Here is a 19,631-nt window from a genome sequence, read left to right as displayed (position 1 = left end):
CATGCTAATAGCAACAGAATCTCTAAAAAAAGAGTTTCGCTAACAGTACGCATATCAAAGAGCTGGCTATATAGGCTATAATGATTCCAAATATGTAAAATTAATCGCACAGTTTTAAGGAATCGAAGAAAATAATTTAAAGGGGGGAAATAATTTAAAGGGAAAATAATTTTGATGAATATAATTCCATCAGACTGAGCATAGCACAGGGCCCAATTACAAGAGTTTGAAGCCCCTATCTGAAAAAATGAAAAATTTAGCATTTTTTTTTCTGAAAATGATGATCACGTGTGCGTGTTTTTTGGTGTTATTTTTTTCCCAGAACTGATCGAGTCGAAATATAGGCCTTGAAATATTGAGAGAAGGTTCATTCGAAAGTCAATTCAAGGCTTTAGTGCCCTTTTTTAGTAGCAAAAAGAGGGAACCATAGAAAATTGACATTTGCTACCATTTTGTAATGTAGAACAACAATTTTGGCCAAAATAGCGTCAAAAAGCTGTTGAACGAAAATACTGATGTAGTGAATTGCCTGGAAATTGTTCAATAAGTGAATATTAAGCTTCTCAGTTTCAGAGGCTAAATAACCACGCGCTGATGTATTCATTCCTAAGGGTAAACGTAATCCGCACAAAATAAGCTGCTAGTGTACAAATTTACTTTCAAGCTTCGTTTAAATAAGCCAATTTATTTGAGGCTTGATAAAATTATGCAAAATGGTTTATAATTTTGCATCAGTTATTATGGGCGGTCAATCTTTGCGAGGATATCCGGAGTGTGCCCGAAGCCGCAAAAAACACGCTATATGCCCAAATTTTCTTTTTTTACTTGAGTCTGTTTTGATAAAAGAAGGTTTGAGGAGGGAGGGTAGAAATTGATCACTAGTTTTTTCTAAAATAACTCCACCCGAATTCTAATCTAAGAAACTATAACCCCCCCCCCCCGCGGGGGTAAATGTACCCCCGAGGTTTTACAAATGTTTCAGGTATTAATTAGTTCTGGTGTTTAGCGTTTCTGAGTTAATTGCTTAGCTGATCAGAGTTCCTGATATATTTTTTCAGGCACTAGAAGAAGCATTTGAAGAAAAATTAGAACTCGAAGCAAAAATCAACATGAATTTGAGTCGAGAGACTCAGCTTCTGGAAGACTTTGAGTGGAAACTACATGAAATTGAGAGAGATTATAAAAGCAAAGTATCTGATGCCGAAGCTAAGGGGGAAGAGAGGGTGAGACAGGAGCTGCTCGAAGAGAGGAAGACAATATTAGATGAAAGAAAAAGGGTGGAAGACCAATTAAAAGAGGTAAAGTGTTATATGAATTTAGAGATGGAATTTAGAATTTAGAGAGTGTTATATGAATTAAAAAACGAAATTAGAGATCTTCTCTGAATTTTAGGATAGTCAATTAAAAATATTTGGCAAGACAACCCTGAATACCAAATAACTGTACCATTTTTAAATTCAAGAAACAAATTAACAGAAAAAAACAGGTGGATCAAAACTCCGTGATGGAACTTCGAAGCATCGAACCGGACAATTCCATCACAGTATTTTGTTATGCAGTTTTAAAAAAATTAGGTACATCTTTGATGTCTTTAGATCTCTAAATAATATCATACAGTTTGTTTTATTGTGGAAGAAAAGATTAAATAGTTAGTGTTATGGCCATATTTTAGGCAAAAAAAACTTAATTTGAGAAAACGCTCGGGGATATGGGGCTGCACACGCGGAACGATTGTTTCAGTTAAAGGAAATTGTTGAAGGTCTTGCTGTTTTTATTGTTCCTACCAACTTATATTTGCACCAAAAGCTACAAAACCTCCGTCTTTTGCTACTGTTGATTTTTGAAAGAAAGGTTGAGGTGGTTAGAGTACGTTGTGCGGATAAAGGATGACAGATTGCCGGAGATTGTCCTTTTCGGCCAACCGTTAAGGGCTAAACGGAAAGCCAGTATTCCTCGTCTGAGAAGGGAGGACGTCATAAAGAAATATTTAAAGGAGACGGGAACTTCCTGGGAGGGTGTAAAAAGGGAGTCTTTGAATAGATTGGGATGGAGGAGGAGCGTGCATAGCTGTGTTGGCCTCAGGCGGCTTGGTGCTGCGGTGAGTTTTTAGTAGTAGTAGTAGTAACCTCTGGATGCGACCCACTAAATAGAGAATTGGCCCTCGCTAATGTTTTAGATAGACTCCCTTGGGCCAGTATTGATTTTTCTTTTCTATTTTCGTAAAGGAAGTGTAAGTCCTGACAATCTAAGAGATTTTAGCAAAATGATCGTGTTAACAACAAGTAACATGGTAAATGGAACGTGGTAACAACGTGGTAACTGCAAGTAAGGAGCGACTCGGCTCAATATTAACCAAAACTGTAAAAAACGGAAGTTTGGTTTCAATAGATACATCAAAAGATTTTTTATTAAGCTGATTCCAAATAGGCCTATGCAAGATTCGTTTAGTTTAGTGTTACCCATCAAAAGCTACGAGCCTGAGAAGATTTGCCCGATTTTTGGAAAAAGGGGTAAAAACCTTCGAACAGTCAAAGAATCTTAATGAAAATCACGCCATCAGATTTAGCCTATCAGCGAATCCTGATTTGGGGGTTTCAAGGCGAATTTTCCTAGGGGAGGGAAGTTTCCAGGGGGTGAATTTTTCAGGGAAAATTTTGCAAAGGGAGTATTTGCCAGAATTCTTATACGAAATTCTTTTTATTTGTCCTACTTTCTCGTTGGCGACTTAATCTTACGTTTGGAGATGATAATGGTAATTGAGGAATTTTTCACCTGGTTTGGGTTGTTTAGAGGATCTTTTCTTGGAGGGGGGGGGGTATTCCACGGGAAGAAACTCGATTGGGGTATTTTCTGCGACAGCAACTTTCCGCTGTGGTTGGGGTGATTTTCAGAGAGAATTTTCTCTGGCGTCGAGATTTCTGGCATGATATGAAGAGCAATCAGAAACTAAAGTCCTTTTTTTTAGATGAAAGTGTGCTAGGAAGAATTTTCTAGGTCGAATCTTCCACAAGAAATTTTCTAGGGGGTAATTTTCAACGAAATTGGAATTGTCTGGGGGAATTTTACTGGCGTGGGGGGGTATTTACGTGGGAGGAAATTTCCATGGAGGACTATCTTCGGGGAAGGGTTTTCCATGGAGGGGGAGCTGGATTTCTCGATATTATTAAAAAAACGATCAGGAATTAAATAAGAAAAAACAAATTTTATAACTGAAAGTAAGGGGCAACATTAAAACTTAAAGAAACAGAAATTATTACGAATAGGGAGGAAGTTGCCCCTTCCTTAATACCCTCTCTTTACACTAAAGTTTGACTTTTTGTCCCAATTCTTTAAAAACTACTCCTGAAACACAAGGGTCTTTTAATTAGAACAATAAAAAGCTATTTTAAAAATACTAACAAACCTTAGCATGAAGTGTGAGGGATTGAGGAGGGAGCAACCACTCCCTCTCCCCTCATATAAGGAATAATGTCTGTTCTTTTTAACTTATAATGCTCCTCCTTACTTCCAGTTGAAAAAATTTTTTTTTCTTTTGGCTGATGGAGCCATGTTTTCTAATAACACTTAATTTTGGGCATCACGATAGGGATTCTATGGTTCCAGGTGTATACCCCTTCCCCCGGAAAATACCCCCAGGGAATACTCCCCCTCTGAAAATACCCCTTGAAAATATCCCTTGCGGCTGGTTGGTCTCCAGTCACTTTTGACTTATAAAAAAAGACAAGAACTCCCCGGGGGTTACAAATCATTTTCTACCTCCACCCTCCCCTCATCTCTCCCTTAAATCTAATTTTGTATGTATCTGAATCCTCAATGAGAGCTGGGATATTTTGGCATTAAAATGCACTCTTTGAGGTATTTCACTCTCTCCCTAATTACAAAACAATCAGAGTGCTCCTATTGTAGAAGTTTCAGTGCCTTTCTAAGTTTTGTAATTTTTCCATTGCTTACAGATAGTATTTCTCATTGGGTAACATAAGGACATTTTTCACAGGGGAGTTTTCTGCAGGGTAGGGATTGTCGGGGGGAATTTTCAGCGAGGAGAAAATTTTTGTGAAGAATTACTCTGAACTCTTCTGCAGAATTCTTTTTATTTGTCATTCTTCTTTTGGATGCACAATTTTACATATGGAGAAAATGTTATGGTGGAATTGTCAATGGGAAATTTTTATTGGTGATCAATTTTTTTGGCAAAATTTTTCCTTGGAAAAATGTGGTTAAGGTCCACAAAGATGCTGCAAGGTGACACCTCCCTCTTCCTATTGCACTAAGATGTTTCTGGCGTTTATTTTAATGCTTTATTTAAGATCAGGAATTATAAGTTCCTTTTTTTTATAAGTTAAAAAATGATTGTTCGAAAGAAAGTAGAATAAGTTAGAAAGTGATTGGAGACCAACCAACCGAGGGGGGGGGTATTTTCCGTGGCTTTTTTCAAGGGGAGGGGTATTTTTCGGAGTTTTTTTTCGCAGGGGGGTATTTTCTGTGTGTGAGGGGGGGGGTGAATTTTCCGGGGGGATTCTCCGTGGGGGGATTATCCGGGGGCTGTTTTTTGCAGAGCAGTATTTTCCATGGAGTTTTTTTCTAGGGGGGGGGTGTAAACGGACGGTGGTCACTGGATTCTATATCACAAAGGCCAGAGGGACTTGAAAAACTTAACCCATATAAAACTCAAACTATAAGATCCAAAACTTGCTGATATCAACCCCACAAAATTCCACCCACACTTAATAAAGATTCAATCCAAAAAAATTTGGTTCAAGCGAAACAAAACTCGTACATAATTTAAATCACAGACAGGGCTACATAACAAAACTACAAGTAAGCAAAACTCAACCGAATCGAAATTCCATCCTGTTAATTTTAACTGACATGAATTCAAATCTGTGCACAATTTGATCACTTGACAGCTCGTCTAGGAACAATTGAACATGGAGACAACGTGGCATGGGGTAATTCACTATGAAGACAACTTGTCATGACGAATGGATTGAGGAAGCATGAGGGGAGAGAAATAGTGTAGAAGTTTATTAGCTTGTGGAGTTTTGCGGACATTAAATAGTGTCAACGGCGACAATGATGCTGTCAATAATGTTTTGGACAACGCGGCAAAGATGTTGATATACCGACGACATCGCTAGAGTCAGAAGTGAAGACATCATTGGAGATTACCAGTGATGACGAAAAAGAAGATTCTAATGAAAATAAAGGTTCTGACGACAATGAAGACGAAGATTCTACATGGGTACTGGCAAAACTGGTGCCCACGTGGATTGGCACTCCATTAATACCCTCCCTCCTAACATTTAACCCCATACAATCAATTGTAAGTTTAAACCTATACAATTAAATCCTTATTGTAGTGAAAAATTGAATATGGAACCTGTATAGAATCATACCTGTACATGTAGGGGTGTTGCAATATTTGCCCTAAAGATTCGTCCAGTATTAAAGGACTGTTCTTTTACCCTGCTCCGTTTTGCCTCCTTACAAAGTAAAACCTCCGGGGAACTGGATTTAATTTTCACGTAGCCTTGAGCCTCAGAGGATCTCCTTAGAGAGAAGGTCGAAAGTTCCAAAAAATGTATTTTTAGACTGAAAGTTTTTAGGTTATCCCGGGTGTTTGATTCTGAGTGACCAGCTAATCTGACAATGATTGTCTAGGTTTGATTCAGAATAAGCTAGACCCAAATATAAGCCTGTATATTTTCTTTTTATCCGTAAACCTACATCTGACATAACCAAATATATCATTACAGGGAGTACGGTTTATCAGGAAGTAGAAAAAAAATTGTCAGATTTTCAAACTAATAAGAGCAAACTATCCCCTTTATCCTCATCACCGTAGTGGTATTCATTTAATCATTATTTAGGCTCCAGCTGTCACGAAGAAAATAGTCCTTTATCTTTTTATGTGTTGGCATCGTCTTTTCCGTCTTTACTGTCTTTCAAGTACCTTAAAGGTTCCCTTAAAGGCTTTTCCCGTCTGTACACATTTCACCTTTCCAACGCTTCCTCTAGCAATCGGTTTTTACAATTTGCTGCCATAAAGAAATGCGCTCATGACGAGTTGTTTCTATGACGAGTTGTCCCACGTTAAGCTGCCACACCATCATTAATTTTAACCTGGAAGAAAATGGCCACGCCCAACCCAATATATAAAAACAATCCGTGGAAACGAATTAATCACTTGAAAGGGAACCTTCAGAGCCCTACTGAAGGCTCATGATTTGTGTGGATTTTCAACTCCTGTATCATCTTGATTATAAATATGTTGCCTACCATATGTCTGGAAAGCAAGAGCATGGTCACTTGCAACCAGCTTGAAACGCTCTTAAAAGGTGAAAAAAATGTCCGGCTTTGTGTTAATATATTAGTAAATGGTCTGTATCAAATAAAGCAGTGAATCTGACAATGTAAAATACAACTTATCCCTGGCCTCTAGCGCAGCAGCCGGGATCAAAATTTTACACAAAGCCACTGACTATTTTTGTTAAAATCCTATTATAAAACTTGTGTCCAGTTTCTTAATATGCCTTTTTGGAGGCTTTCAGGGTAAAAACGGCACACTCAATACTTTGACCAATGTATTTCGGTCAAATTTTATGTGGTCAACTTACTTTGACCACTCTTTTGCAATCATGTACCTGTATGTAGAGTAAAATTTATGTTTTTACCGGACTGACTTTTGCATTGGTTGAATACTCTATGAGACGATAGTAGCTGCTCATGGGCGCCCATAAGCTTAATTTTAGGGGGGGCTTACCTGGTCTAATCGGCACTCCCAATGCTGTAAAACAGAGATCTCGAAACAAAAATATAAAAATATGAGGCAGCATCATTTATCCAGGGGGAAGGCTGGAGATCCCTTCTGCTCCCCCCCATATGGGCGCCCATGTAGCTGCATTATTATGCAGTCTGTAGAATTTTTCGTTGGTTGAAGACTGCTGGATTCTGTCTTGTATGTTTGGTTGAGTTTTGTACGGGCTGAATTTCACTAGTTACATTTAAAAACAAATTCAATTTTTTTTGCATAATTTATCAGGCTGAGCTGCTTGTGGGCTGAAGTCTGTAGGCATCGGGTAGCTTTTAATTCAATGTAACACTGGGATTTTTTTTTTATGTATGCTACTTGTATAATAAATCGCTACTAAGACAATAAATTCCACATAATTTCTTACTCAATATACCCTAATTATTTACCTATGATAAAATTATCCATCACCCTGAGACATATTTTAATTTCATTTTTAATACATCCTAAGAATAATTTTGAGGCTAGACTTTTTCTGATCATCAATATGATACAACCTTAAACCACAGAAAAACACAAGGTCTTCTTATAAGGAACCTCCTGACTCAAAATCCTTTCGGCCGTTTTAGCGGCTCAAAAATTGTATACAGTGGAGCTATCTATGTATATGTTACCGTGAAATTCCGAAATTTGGTTAATGTCGACATTCACCGGTGAATGTTCGAAATTCCTTTTTCTCTGCTTATATTCAATTAGCTCTGCGAGTCAGCTTTTTCAGTCTTATGCAAGCTACGATGGTAAAAGTTAAAGTTAGATTAGATTATTTTAGTTTAGGTTAAATTAGATTAGATTAGGTTAAATTTGGTTCTAAATATCAGAAATGGGTTTAAAACCTAATCTAAGCTTACCTAGCCCAGCCTTACCTCACCTAACCATTTTCTTCTCTTTCAGTTATTTCCATTGTCTAATCTTTTTCCCAGTAAAACTTTCCCTACACAGACTAAGATCTATGGTAAAAGGAAATTCTTTGTTCGCAACTGTATTCACTGGGGAGTAGGTCCTTCTTTCCATAAAGAAACAGAAACATATATCATTTAAAAAAAATACAAATACCTCTTAAAAGCAAATATCAAAAGATGCTTGTATTATCTTAACTGTTAGTTACTGTCTGTCATGGTTTGTTCTTTACTGAGTTTCAGCTGTCCCTACAACCATGATGACGACGAAACTTACATAATTCTCAATTGGAATGAACAATGTCGATCCTTTATGTAAGAGAAGGTTTTTAAATCCATCAATTTCCTTTCAAATGAGCCATTAAACAGCTCCCTATGATTTTCCAGTGCCCTGCTAGCAATAGAAAAAAAAAAACCTTGCATTAAATTGAAAAAGTTGACTGGCTACGCTGACTAAATCCAAGGAAAAAAAAAGGTATTTCGGACATTCACCGGTAAATGTCGACATTCACCAATTTGCGGACATTCACGGTAACATATACATCTGTTGGCATTTGAATCTTCATTGTTTTTGTGAAGTTATTGTGTGAAGTATTATGTGAAGCTGACTTCAATTTCACAAATAAGAACCTATCAGGTTTTTAAAAAGCGGGATTATTTGGCTTCCTTTTCAGGCATAAGGTTAAGGGGAAAAGTGATTGCCTTTCAAATATATATCACGGACGTAAACCAAAAAAAATAAAGCCCACAGTTAAACATGGAACCAATAGGAGAGTAATATCTCTTTTTCTCTTTAACTACGCTCTTCTAACAAATGTTTTAAAGCCATAACTGAAGCCTTCAGTATCTATTCCTGATTGTCTATTAAATATACCCAGTGAGTCTTTTCTCCGAAGGTTTGGGGTTTCAATATAATATAATAGCGGAGTTATATCAATAATATGAAAACCAGTGATCGTGATGGATAATACTAAGTAATTAGAATAACTTTAGAGTATACGGGAAGTATTATCAATTCTAAATAGTTTTTTTTGCCAGAGGACATTGCACATTAATACCTGATGCTGAAAAGGTAAATCAAGACTGAATGTATTTCATACTTTTAACTTTTAACTCGTTTTTTTTCTATTTACCCATGAACTAAACAAATAGGAAAATCTGAAAATCAAGGGAAAATAATTTTTAAAATATCAATTATCAAATTAGGCATAGGATAGTGAATCGTAACATTTTTCGACGGGGGGAGGTGTAATAAAAGTTCGACTGATTTCTTTTCATTTTAAGTTTCGATGTCACTCTGTATTTTCATTTAGAAAATAACCTTTTTTTATATAATCAGGAAAAAACTAGGGTATTAGAACATCTTTCATGCTTTTAACCTGGTTTGCATATTCAAATGACACAATCTTTCCAGGATCGTTTCTCCGAGGCACTGAAGCAGCAAAATACAAGACAAAATTATTTGTTTAGCTTACGAGTTTTGGCGTAAACTCAACGAGACATCTGAAGATTTTAAGTTAAAATAATACTATCATCCCTTTGGTTTCTTCCCGTATTTCGTTCTTTTGAATAGAAATTTTGATATTCAAGGCTCTAAATTTACTGAAACATCCTTTAAATCCATTACAAAAAGGAGAAAATAAAAAATTTTATTTTTGATTTTTAGCTTTACTTTTTGTTTCAGTTAAAGTTTTACTTTAGGTAAAATTAAAGTCGATTCTTCAGTACCAAAGTCGAGCCTCTTTGGATCTTAAGTCGGGACAGAAGATTGCTAATTTTCGCACTTAAGAAATGTAAAGGCATTTAAAAATGAAGACACCGATTGCTAATTTCGGTACTTGAAAGAATCAAAAAGTAAAGCAGATGATGGTGCCTCTGGACACTATAGCAATAGTGTGCTGAGAAACAAAAGTCAATATTAAATCTAGAAGAAAATAGATGCAAAATATCTGTTCACAGAAATGAATCACAACACCCCTCCAACTCCTCTTCAAGTCGAATGTCAGGTCAAGAAAAAAAAATTATATATTTTGCAGGAAATCAGTGCTGCAAAATATCTGTTGACAGAAATGAATCACAACACCCCTTCACCTCCTCTTCAAGTCAAATGTCAAGCCCCAAAATTTTTTTTTGTATATTTTTCAGGAAAGCACTGATGTCTACCTTATATATTCGAGGATACTTTCTTATCATCTGTTTTATTATTGAGTAGTTTTCAAAGATTGTGAGAATTAGAAATCTGTTATCCTGACTTTAGCTGCCTTGAGGTTCTCTTGAATTAGCAAGCTGATGCCCCGACTTTAGACTATAAGAAGCACCGATGGCTGAATTTTATATAGAACCAATGTTTATTTTAACTATTGTGATATTCCTTGTTCAATCACTATAAAAAGGAGGAACTTTGCTATCCCTTAGATATCCCTTGCATATCCCACCAGACTAGATGTACAAAATGGCTCATCAACATCTAATACTTGAGTTATTCATTGACTTTTAGGTGCTCCACTTGAAGTCTTTTGAAGCAGAAGTAATACAACTCCGTGGTTTAGTGATAGAGCAGCAGCGAGCTATTCGTGTTGCAGCACGTCAGATAGAACAGCTCAAAAATGACGAAAGGATACTCCAAGACCATGTGAAAAAATTAAAGAAAAATGATGAAGTAAGTTGAAATATTTTATAATGGAATTAGAGCCATTAAATAAGCCAATAAATTTGAAAGAAATTCAGAGCCCCGATTTTCTTCTAAAGCCTCTTAAAGTGTATTTTGAAGTGGAGCGTATCAAATTATGATGCTATCACATTATAGGCCTTACCTATAAAATGAAACCTTCGGGGGAAACGGGGGGAAGGATCCCCGTCCTGCACTTGTATCCGGGATCATTTCTTTTTCTGAGGCGAAAATAATTTCAATGATTTAAAGAACATGAAAATTGGAACTTGGAATGTTACGATATTAAAAAATGACTATCGTATCGAGATTTTGACTGATGATTTCAGACAATTTGAACTGGATTTATTGGGAGTTTCAGAAACTCATATCTCAGGGGTAGGAAGCATGAAATTAGGTGATATAGAATTTGTTTACTCAGACAGGAAGGATGGGGTACACAGACAGGGAGTAGGGCTCATGATGAATAAGGAAGCGGCTAAGTCTTGTTTAGGCTGGGAAGGTATTAATAATAGGATACTAATTGCTCATTTTATGACTAAAAAGTTCAGGGTGTCAGTTATAGTAGTATACGCCCCTGTAGAACCGACTGACGAAGATACTAGTGAATTTGTGAAACTCAGATGAATTTTACTTACAGTCACAGGCGCAAATAGACAGGGTCCCAGGTAGAAATATGATGCTATTACTGGGAGATTTTAACGCCCAGGTTGGTAGAAATAGGGATACGGTGTTTGAAGATAGGGATAGAAATAGGGATAACCAATACGGTGTTTGGTCATAAAATGGCTCATAAGTTAACATGGTATTCACGTGATGGTAAGACAGCACACCTTATTGATTATATTTTAGTAAACTGAAGACTGGCAGGATCAATACAAGATAATAGGGTATATAGGAGTGCTCTTATTGATGTTAAAAGTAAAGATCACCATCTAGTAGTGTCAAGGGTTAATTTAAAGCTGAAAAATCGGAAGGGTAACTACCCCCGGGAAGTTATGATGTTGGTAGATTCCAGGATGAGAATTTGAGAGAAATTTTCCAGGAGCAGTTGAATGCTAAACTTGAGAGTTTAAAATTTGATAATGTGGAAGATGGTTGGCATAATGTTAGAAAAATAATTTGTGAAGTTGCTGAAGGTGTAATAGGGAAGAAAGCTAGAACAACAGCTAAGAATATTAGTGAAAAATCTTTATGTTTAGTAGAAAGGAGAAAGGACTTGTACAAGAATTATCTGAATAATAGATAAAAGGCAACTAATGAGAACATAACGAAAGTGGAGGATATATTTCGCAGTTAAATAAGAATGTGTGGAATAGAGATCTTAGACGAAATGGTCAAGGAAATGGAAGATGCATCTAAACGGCATAATAGTAAAATATTGTACTGGCATGTTAACAAATTGAAAGGGAGTAGTCAATCCGGACTTTTACCAGTTAAAGATAGAAATGGGGCCGCAATTAGTAATAAGGAAAGAACTAAAGAGGGATGGGCTGAACATTTTGAGAATTTGTTCGACCAAGATAAAGTTGCAGGAAAAGATACGGTGTGAAATGCAAAAGTTTTTGATACCTCGGACGTGAAGGAAGATTTGTTTTGTGAGGAGGAACTAGCAACAGTACTAAAAGGATTAAAAAATAAGGCTCCAGTTGCTGATAGGATGGTAAATGAGTTTCTTAAATATGGTGGCTCTGAGGTTAGAAATAAGTTACTGAAGATTATGAATATGATTTCTGAACAAGGGGAAGTACCTAACGATTTTAGGAAAACCTTACTTAAGCCCCTTTATAAGAAAGGTGATAAAAGTGAGTGTGGTTATTATCGAGGCATTAGTCTGGTCTCTGTAGGTAGTAAATTACTTAGTAATATGGTACTTTTTAGACTGAGAGATGGCGTAGACAAAGTTTTAAGAGAAGAACAGTGCGGTTTTAGAATAGGTAGAGGGTGTGTCGACCAAATTTTCACTCTTAGGCTAATAATTGAGAAGTGCCTGAGTTTTCAAACACCTTTGGTCCTCAGTTTTATAGATTAGGAGCAAGTGTTCGATTCTGTTGATAGAAGAGCTTTAGTAAAGCTTTTATCCTTGTATGGTATACCAGAGAAATAGATTAAAGTGATTAGTGCTATGTACGAGAAGAACACTGCTGCGGTTAAGGTAGGAAATGAGGTTAGCAGCTGGTTTTGTATTAAATCAGGAGTTAAGCAGGGTTGTGTTCTATCCCCCTTTGTATGGATTATTTTGATGAACTTTGTTTTAAGGAGCACAGGAAAGGCAATGGGAGACCACGGAATCAAATGGGGAGGAAAAATTCTCCTGGACTTGGATTATGCTGATGATTTAAGCATCCTAGATGAAAGTGTGAGAAAAATGAATGAGGTTTTAGAGGTTCTATTAGGAAGACTAAGTCACTAAGGCTAGGAATAAGTGAAGATGAAAAGGTGACGTTGGGTAATGAAAAGATTGATCAGGTGGGCAGCTTCACTTACCTTGGTAGTATTATTAGTAAAGATGGTGGGAGCAGTGAAGATGTTAAAAGTAGAATAGCCAAGGATCAGGGTGTTTTTTCACAGTTAAAAATCACAGTTAAAAAAAGTTTGGAAGAATAGGAAGATAAGTCTGCAAACCAAGATTATAATATTAGAAGCTACAGTGATGACAGTGGTCAAATATGGCTCTGAAGCGTGGACGCTCCGAAAAGCGGATAAAGATTTGCTAGATTTTTTCCAAAGAAATTGCTTAAGGATTGTTCTGGGTACCCGGCTGACTGACCGTATTTCAAACAATAGGCTATACGAAAAATGTGGTTCAATACCGCTCTCTATGGCTATAATGAAAGAAAGGTTGAGGTGTCTAGGGCACGTTGTGCGGATGAAGGATTGCAGATTTCCGAAGATTGTTCTTTTCGGCCAACCGTCTAGGGCTAAACGGAAAGCAGGTCGTCCCCGTCTGGGGTGGGAGGACGTCATAAAGAAAGATTTAAAGGAAATGGGAACTTCGTGGGCGGGTGTAAGACGGGAGGCTTTGAATAGATTGGGGTGGAGGAGGAGCGTAAGTAGCTGTATTGGCCTCGGGCGGCTTGGTGCTGCGGTGAGTCGTTAGTAGTAGTTGTATAAAATGAAAAATTAAAAAAGCTAGGTGGTTCAAGAGAAAAAGATACTGGTTTGGTTTTAAAATAGTATCCTATTGACCATGCCTGTGGCTATGTATATTTAGCTCGACTACTTCGTGAAGACAATATCTTTGGGTGCAATATTCTTAAATTTTTCGTTATTATGGGCTACTGTTCTTTTCTTACTAGGCTGTGTCTGACGCCAAACCCATGATAAAAGTGTAGAATCACGATAATGCGCGGAAGGGGATAAAGTGGTACACAAAAGTGGGGGTGAGCAGTAGGATGGCACAGGGGTGTCACTATTATCAAATTACTGGTTTGGGCACAGATTTGAAACTTGTTTAATCAACTGAGGATACCTTTCTAGGTGAGTATCTATCGTAGAAGATTATGATTGGGAAGGTAATCAAGTCAAACTCAGTCACTGCTTGGCTATCTTGAGGAAATCATTGATTATAACTGAAGTTAATGGTCTACCCCTTAGCCACAGACGATAATGGAGTTAAAGGTCAATTGTCTTCAAATATTTCCAGAATCTAGGTGTAGAATACATTCCTTCAGGCAATTCACCCCAAACTTTTTAAAGTATTTTATATAATCTGTGCGTTTCTAACATTGTGAGAATTACCCTTCCCCTCAAATTTTAGCCCATAAATAAACTTGCAGGTGATCCCAATAGGCTATAAATTAAAACGGTCACGTTATATTTATTTTTAACCTAGCAAGGGGAATCTTATTCAATAATTGTTTACATTGTTTGTTCCAGCTTTGTCAGAATTTCTTTTATACTGACACTGTAATTTCCCAAGTAAGCCTTTCATAAGAGGCTTGTTGATTATATTGTGTTAGGACTGTGTTAGCGGTGAATGATCTTTAGAGATGTGAAGTAAGACTGATTTAAATTCCTTTTACTTTCAGCATCACTCCAAGCGTGTAATGCTTGATGAGGAATCTTTGAAAAAGCGAGTTGAAGAAGCTAAGCAAGAAATATGTGGAGAGGTGAGCCAACATTTATATTTAGATGCATATAAAGATGTTTATATCGATTTTTATTTATATTTTGTGTAGAAACTAGTATTTATCCTCCTTGGAGCAATGCATAACTAAAGGTTGGATGAGTGAAAGAAATATTCTGCAGTTAAGTCTAAGCTTAAATCTTAGACTTAGGGCCCACTGAACATTAAAACTTTTTGACTGACTCCTACTAACCATTTTATACTTAGCCCGAGATTCCAAAAGTACTTTGCAATTTTAAACTAAAGTTTTGAACAGAGGAAGGTTGCACCCATTTTCTCTCTTTAAGACGTTCATTGGAGCTTTCCAAAAGAGTTTATTATCTTTCAAAAATATCTTGGAGTCGACAATTTCAAATTTCGAAGCATAAAATTTGTTTTCTACATATTTTCATTAACTGATTTCATGCACTACAACCAAGGAAATAATTCCAAAAATAAAATTGTATCTATCTGGCTCACATCTTTGGAAATATCCTTTTGGCCTTCCTTTATTATTACAATGTCCTTATACCCCACACTCACTAGTACATAAAAAATGGTAAATTAAAAAGTACCATACTGAGGAGCAATTTTCCCTGTTTTTGATTTGATTTAAAATTTGTGAACAACATCTCGAAGGCTTTCACAAGTTTTTGAGTGATTCCCTTGTAGACATAAAATTTTTTTGCAGCATCCTAAATTTTTAATAATTTTTATTTCCACCTTTTCTTATTTCTGAGTATACATTTGAAGTTCTCATGGCATTTTATGATCATTTTCTAGCTTGCATTAAAAATCGAGCCTACTCAGGTATTCAGACTGGTGCTGCTTTTGAACTAAGCCCGGGCTAGCAGCTTGCTTGCTAACTGCCTCCTGATTCCGGTGCCTTTTGAAAATCAATAAATAAAATGAAACTGCTCTATATATGGTAGAGCTGCCTTCGATATTTTCTTCCCAAGTAAATATTTAATTCTTATGAATTTGCGATTTATATTAATTGAGAGAGGGTCTCTAGAGGTAATACGTAAAAATAAATTCGCCACCAGTTTTCTTCTGCATATTCTAATAACTTCTAGTAACTGAAACTGGCAATTGGCAGCAAATGGTCTTTAAATTTTTGGATTATCGAAACTAGCAAACTGTTGCCCCATATATAGATTCAAAGAGGTTGAGCCGGGTACCATAGGGTACCTGGGTAGTGACTCTAGTTCTACAGATTGGAAAGCTATTATTATTTTTGTATTGTTGCTCAAAGAGAGCTCAGAATACAAATGAGAAATGGAGATTAATAAGTGTTTGCAAAATTGTTTTTAAAATATTTTTTCCGCTCAGAAGTCATTACTAAAATCTCTTCTACAAAATAATTACTGGTACACCCATGATTATAAAAGGTAAAAATAAAGGATACTATTTACTATTTACTAGGAACATTTACTATTTACTAGGAAAAGAACAAAGTTTATTTCGTTCCAATGCATGTTTTTAGAAATTTCCTGAGAAAAACAAAATAGAGCACAATTTTCGCAGCCCGGTTCCGTAGAAGGGATGATGCAAAATGTTTTGTAATTGTTACTTTTTGGAAGATTTTATTTTTTTTCAAAGGAATAAAAGTTTTGGGAAGTAAAATATGTTACAAGTGTTGTGACAATGTAAAACGAGTGTAAACGAATATCCCAAGAATAAACCAACTTCTCAAAGTTGCAATGGTGTTTTGTTAAAAAAGTCGAGAAAGGCAAACCTTAAGATTTTCGAAATTTAATTTCCTAAAATTTTCCTCCAAATTTAATTTTTTCAAATTCTCCTCCAAATATAATTTCCTCCAAATTTTATTTACGATCCAGTGGAGTAAATCAACCAAATAATAATAAAATCATGCTTATTGACACCAATAGAATTACTTCGAAGAATAAGAATAAAAACATCTATTTCAAATGAACTGTTTTTCTGTTCTAGTGGGAAGACAAATTCAAGCGTGAATGCTTACGTCTCCGACTGGAGCTGGAGGCAATTCACCACGAAGAAAATAATCTAGCCCTGGAATCCTTACGACTTGAAAAGGATCAAGAATTACAAGATATCAAAACGTCGCTAGAGTCAAAGCAAAGGGAGTTACTTTCCAGGGTATGTAAAAAATACAGAGACATTACCCATTGACTACAATCTGTTTTATATCTCAGAGTAAAATTTGTTCCACCGCGCGGCACCTAATCTTGCAAAATTGTTGGCACTTCTTGCCATGGGTTGGCCATTTTTGCCATTTGTGGCGCGTGCCACGTAATGTAAGCAATTTTCAAAGTGGGCAACCCCTAAAAAAATGCTTTTTATTGTATAAAATATGCAACACATTTAAATTGTATCATTTTTTCTAAGTTAACTTGAAGGATGTTGCCATTGAACTGTTTCTTTAAGCAATTGAAAATAATACAACCCCCACAATAATCAATCAGTTTATCACATGACAGTCTAGAGAAAAGGAAGATGAAGAAAACAAACTAAAAAAAGCCCTTATTTTTAAGTTTCTAATTTATATTTTTGTAAGCACGATAATCATCATAACCATAGGCAAATCGATGGATTCTAGGTAATTTTCTGAGAGGGTAATCACTAAATTTAATATATCATCCAAGGGAAAACAAAACTTTTCTCTTCTTCACCAAATATGTTTTAGATTGATCGTAACATCTGTATAATATAAATAAATCAAAATAAAATCTTACAATTCAAAATCTACAAAATACAATGTTACTTTTCTCAAAAAAGAAAATAAAGATGTCGCATGGGGAGTAAACAAAACAAAGAAAAATTCAAAACAAACTGAAATAATAGTTGCTTCATGTAGATTTATATGCGTATCCCCATTTTTTTCCTGTATTGAAGCCAAGCCTAGTTCCAAGTATTTTGTCTCTTTTGGCATATTTAGACCCCTTTTCAGTGTAAATAATGATCTTGAATAAGAAACAAATTGCATGGCAATACTATTTTCGTGTTTTGTTTCCAGTAGGTATTTATTTTTGTCTCGAGCCAACAAATAAATTTATTTAAAACGTGTTTTAAATGTAATTTTGCCCCATCGATTCTAAAATGCATCTTAATACCAAAATCTAATAATACCACACTGCAGTACTAACTCCCTAAAAAAAGGGCTAGTAAAATAAACCTCTGCTATATATATTTTCATTCTTAAACAAAAATAAATACATTTTTGTCAAAAAAGGACAGTCAATAGGTCTTTTCTAGTCACAAAACTACTAAATCGAAGAGAAAAAAAGAGATTATTTTTCTATGGTTCTATTGCAAAACCTGTACTTTCATTGGTTCACGTCTATGGAATATTTTCGAAAGCCAATCAGATGCATTCCTTAACTGTATGTCAGAAAAGACAGCCAAACAGCCGTTCCTTTTTGAAAATTCAATAGTTTTCCTGTGAAATTTTAAGCTAATAAGAACCTGATAACCTAAAGATTTCTGAAAACCACTGGCTTTCCTCAGTATAATTTTAAACCAGGAAAAGAATAAAAAGCATTTTAGTCTTTTGATTTTTTATATTTTTTTTATATACAATACTGTTTTTTTAGTTTTTTTTTATATAAAAGCTATTAATTATTGTTATCAACGTCAAATGTAGAAAAAAATAATAAGAAATAATTCTAATTTTTTTTGATAAACTGTTCTAAAGTACCAAGGACAGTTAAAATGAAATCTCATTGCTTGAATTGGTTAGGTGGAAAGTTACACAACCATATACCTCTTTAAAAACTGGTCATTCGATTTTGAAAGAAAAAACTCTTCATACAAAGTTTCGATATCAATGGGTGGCAAATTAAAAAGAAAAATCTAAGCGAAAAGTCACAAAAAATGGCACCAAACACATGGCACCATCATATGGCACCATATGACACCATATGGCATATGACACCAAACATATTGAAAACGTGTAACTTTCCTTTGAAGCTATAGTTGTCCTTGGAAATCAATAGATCTTTTATATAAAATACTCCCCCCCCCCGTTCAAGGGGGGATTATATAGAAATACCCCCCAGTTTCTCTGTGACTTGAGCATTGCATTTCTGATAAACCATCAAACTCTTGATCTTTCTGTTTTTACTCGGGTTGTTTTATACTTCTTTTATTTATCTCTTGGATTTAGCTCCGAGTCAAAAATGTAAAATATATACCAGAAATCAACTTTAATGCACTTGATAATCATTCGCATCAGAAATTAGGCCCCGGTATAGCCTTTAAAGACCAGAACACGCGTTTGGGGAGGACTAAACTTGTCTCATCAAAATTTTTACTTTTGATATCAAACCTGATGAGAGAAAAAGATAACAACGATTTTTTTTATGAGCTATTCTCACTCTAATGAATATCAAAATTCAGTTTTTGGTGTTAAAGGGGTAAGAAAAAGGTACCTAGGTTAGGTTAGTTTAGGTTACGTATTAAATATATTTTATGTTTATGCTATCTCTACTGCTACTACTACTAACAACTATTCTAGTCTTTCAAGAGACTACAGGTATAGACGCAGCGGTAACCAGGTTGTAAATCAAATTCTGACTTTTGGTAGTTTTTTTCCTTTTTTCATGAACGGGGAATTCTAGGAAAAAATCAACCAAAAGTATTAGTTTATACAAATTCTTCGATAATACTTATCTGGAAAAAGTTAACGATGTGTTTTTGCTCTCTGATAAGTAAGGATGTTCATGCTTCTAATCGATGACCTTCTAATCGACAACCCGGCTAGAGGTAACAGATATGGCAGTAAAGCTCACTGACATCAAATAGATATTTTTTATCAGAGAACTAAGATCCTTCTAGTTTGATGGTATTCTCATCAAGCACCCCACAGCCCATACCGAACGTGAGGAGAAGATAGAATTTTGATGATATAACATCTCAATGAGCTGAAGTTGGTGTTTTGTGATCAGAAAAGTATTCTTAGCAGTTTCATGACTAAACCTTGGACATGATGTATCTCCCGTTAATCTATTATTACTTACAAGTATTGGAGGATAGTCATGTGGGTGTTACTCTCAACTGTGGCTATTCTACTGGGACATATAAAATAGTAGCTATGTTTTTATACATAGCTACAGTTGAGCTAACATAATCTTGAGTAGTTTCAATGACTATTTTGCTCCTATTAAT

At 35.6% G+C, this 19,631-nt stretch overlaps 1 protein-coding gene across 2 annotated transcripts in view; it reads left to right on the top strand.

Moving 5' to 3' along the window:
• Window positions 1-19,631, top strand: part of LOC148953458 (uncharacterized) — a 216,483-nt gene that overhangs the window by 151,689 nt on the left and 45,163 nt on the right. For both annotated transcript variants that reach the window (XM_089087689.1, XM_089087688.1), the window contains exons 4-7: window positions 1,059-1,298; window positions 10,205-10,366; window positions 14,407-14,487; window positions 16,437-16,604. In XM_089087689.1, the coding sequence (XP_088943815.1) occupies window positions 1,059-1,298; window positions 10,205-10,366; window positions 14,407-14,487; window positions 16,437-16,604 (651 nt within the window). The remainder of the gene's footprint in view (window positions 1-1,058; window positions 1,299-10,204; window positions 10,367-14,406; window positions 14,488-16,436; window positions 16,605-19,631) is intronic.

The sequence above is a fragment of the Artemia sp. Qi Xiang Cuo genome, chromosome 4 (assembly GCF_049724085.1).
Source record: "Artemia sp. Qi Xiang Cuo chromosome 4, ASM4972408v1, whole genome shotgun sequence".
Taxonomy (NCBI): Eukaryota; Metazoa; Arthropoda; class Branchiopoda; order Anostraca; family Artemiidae; genus Artemia; species Artemia sp. Qi Xiang Cuo.
Note: the sequence above shows the minus strand (reverse complement) of the source record. Positions and strands in the feature narration are given on the sequence as shown.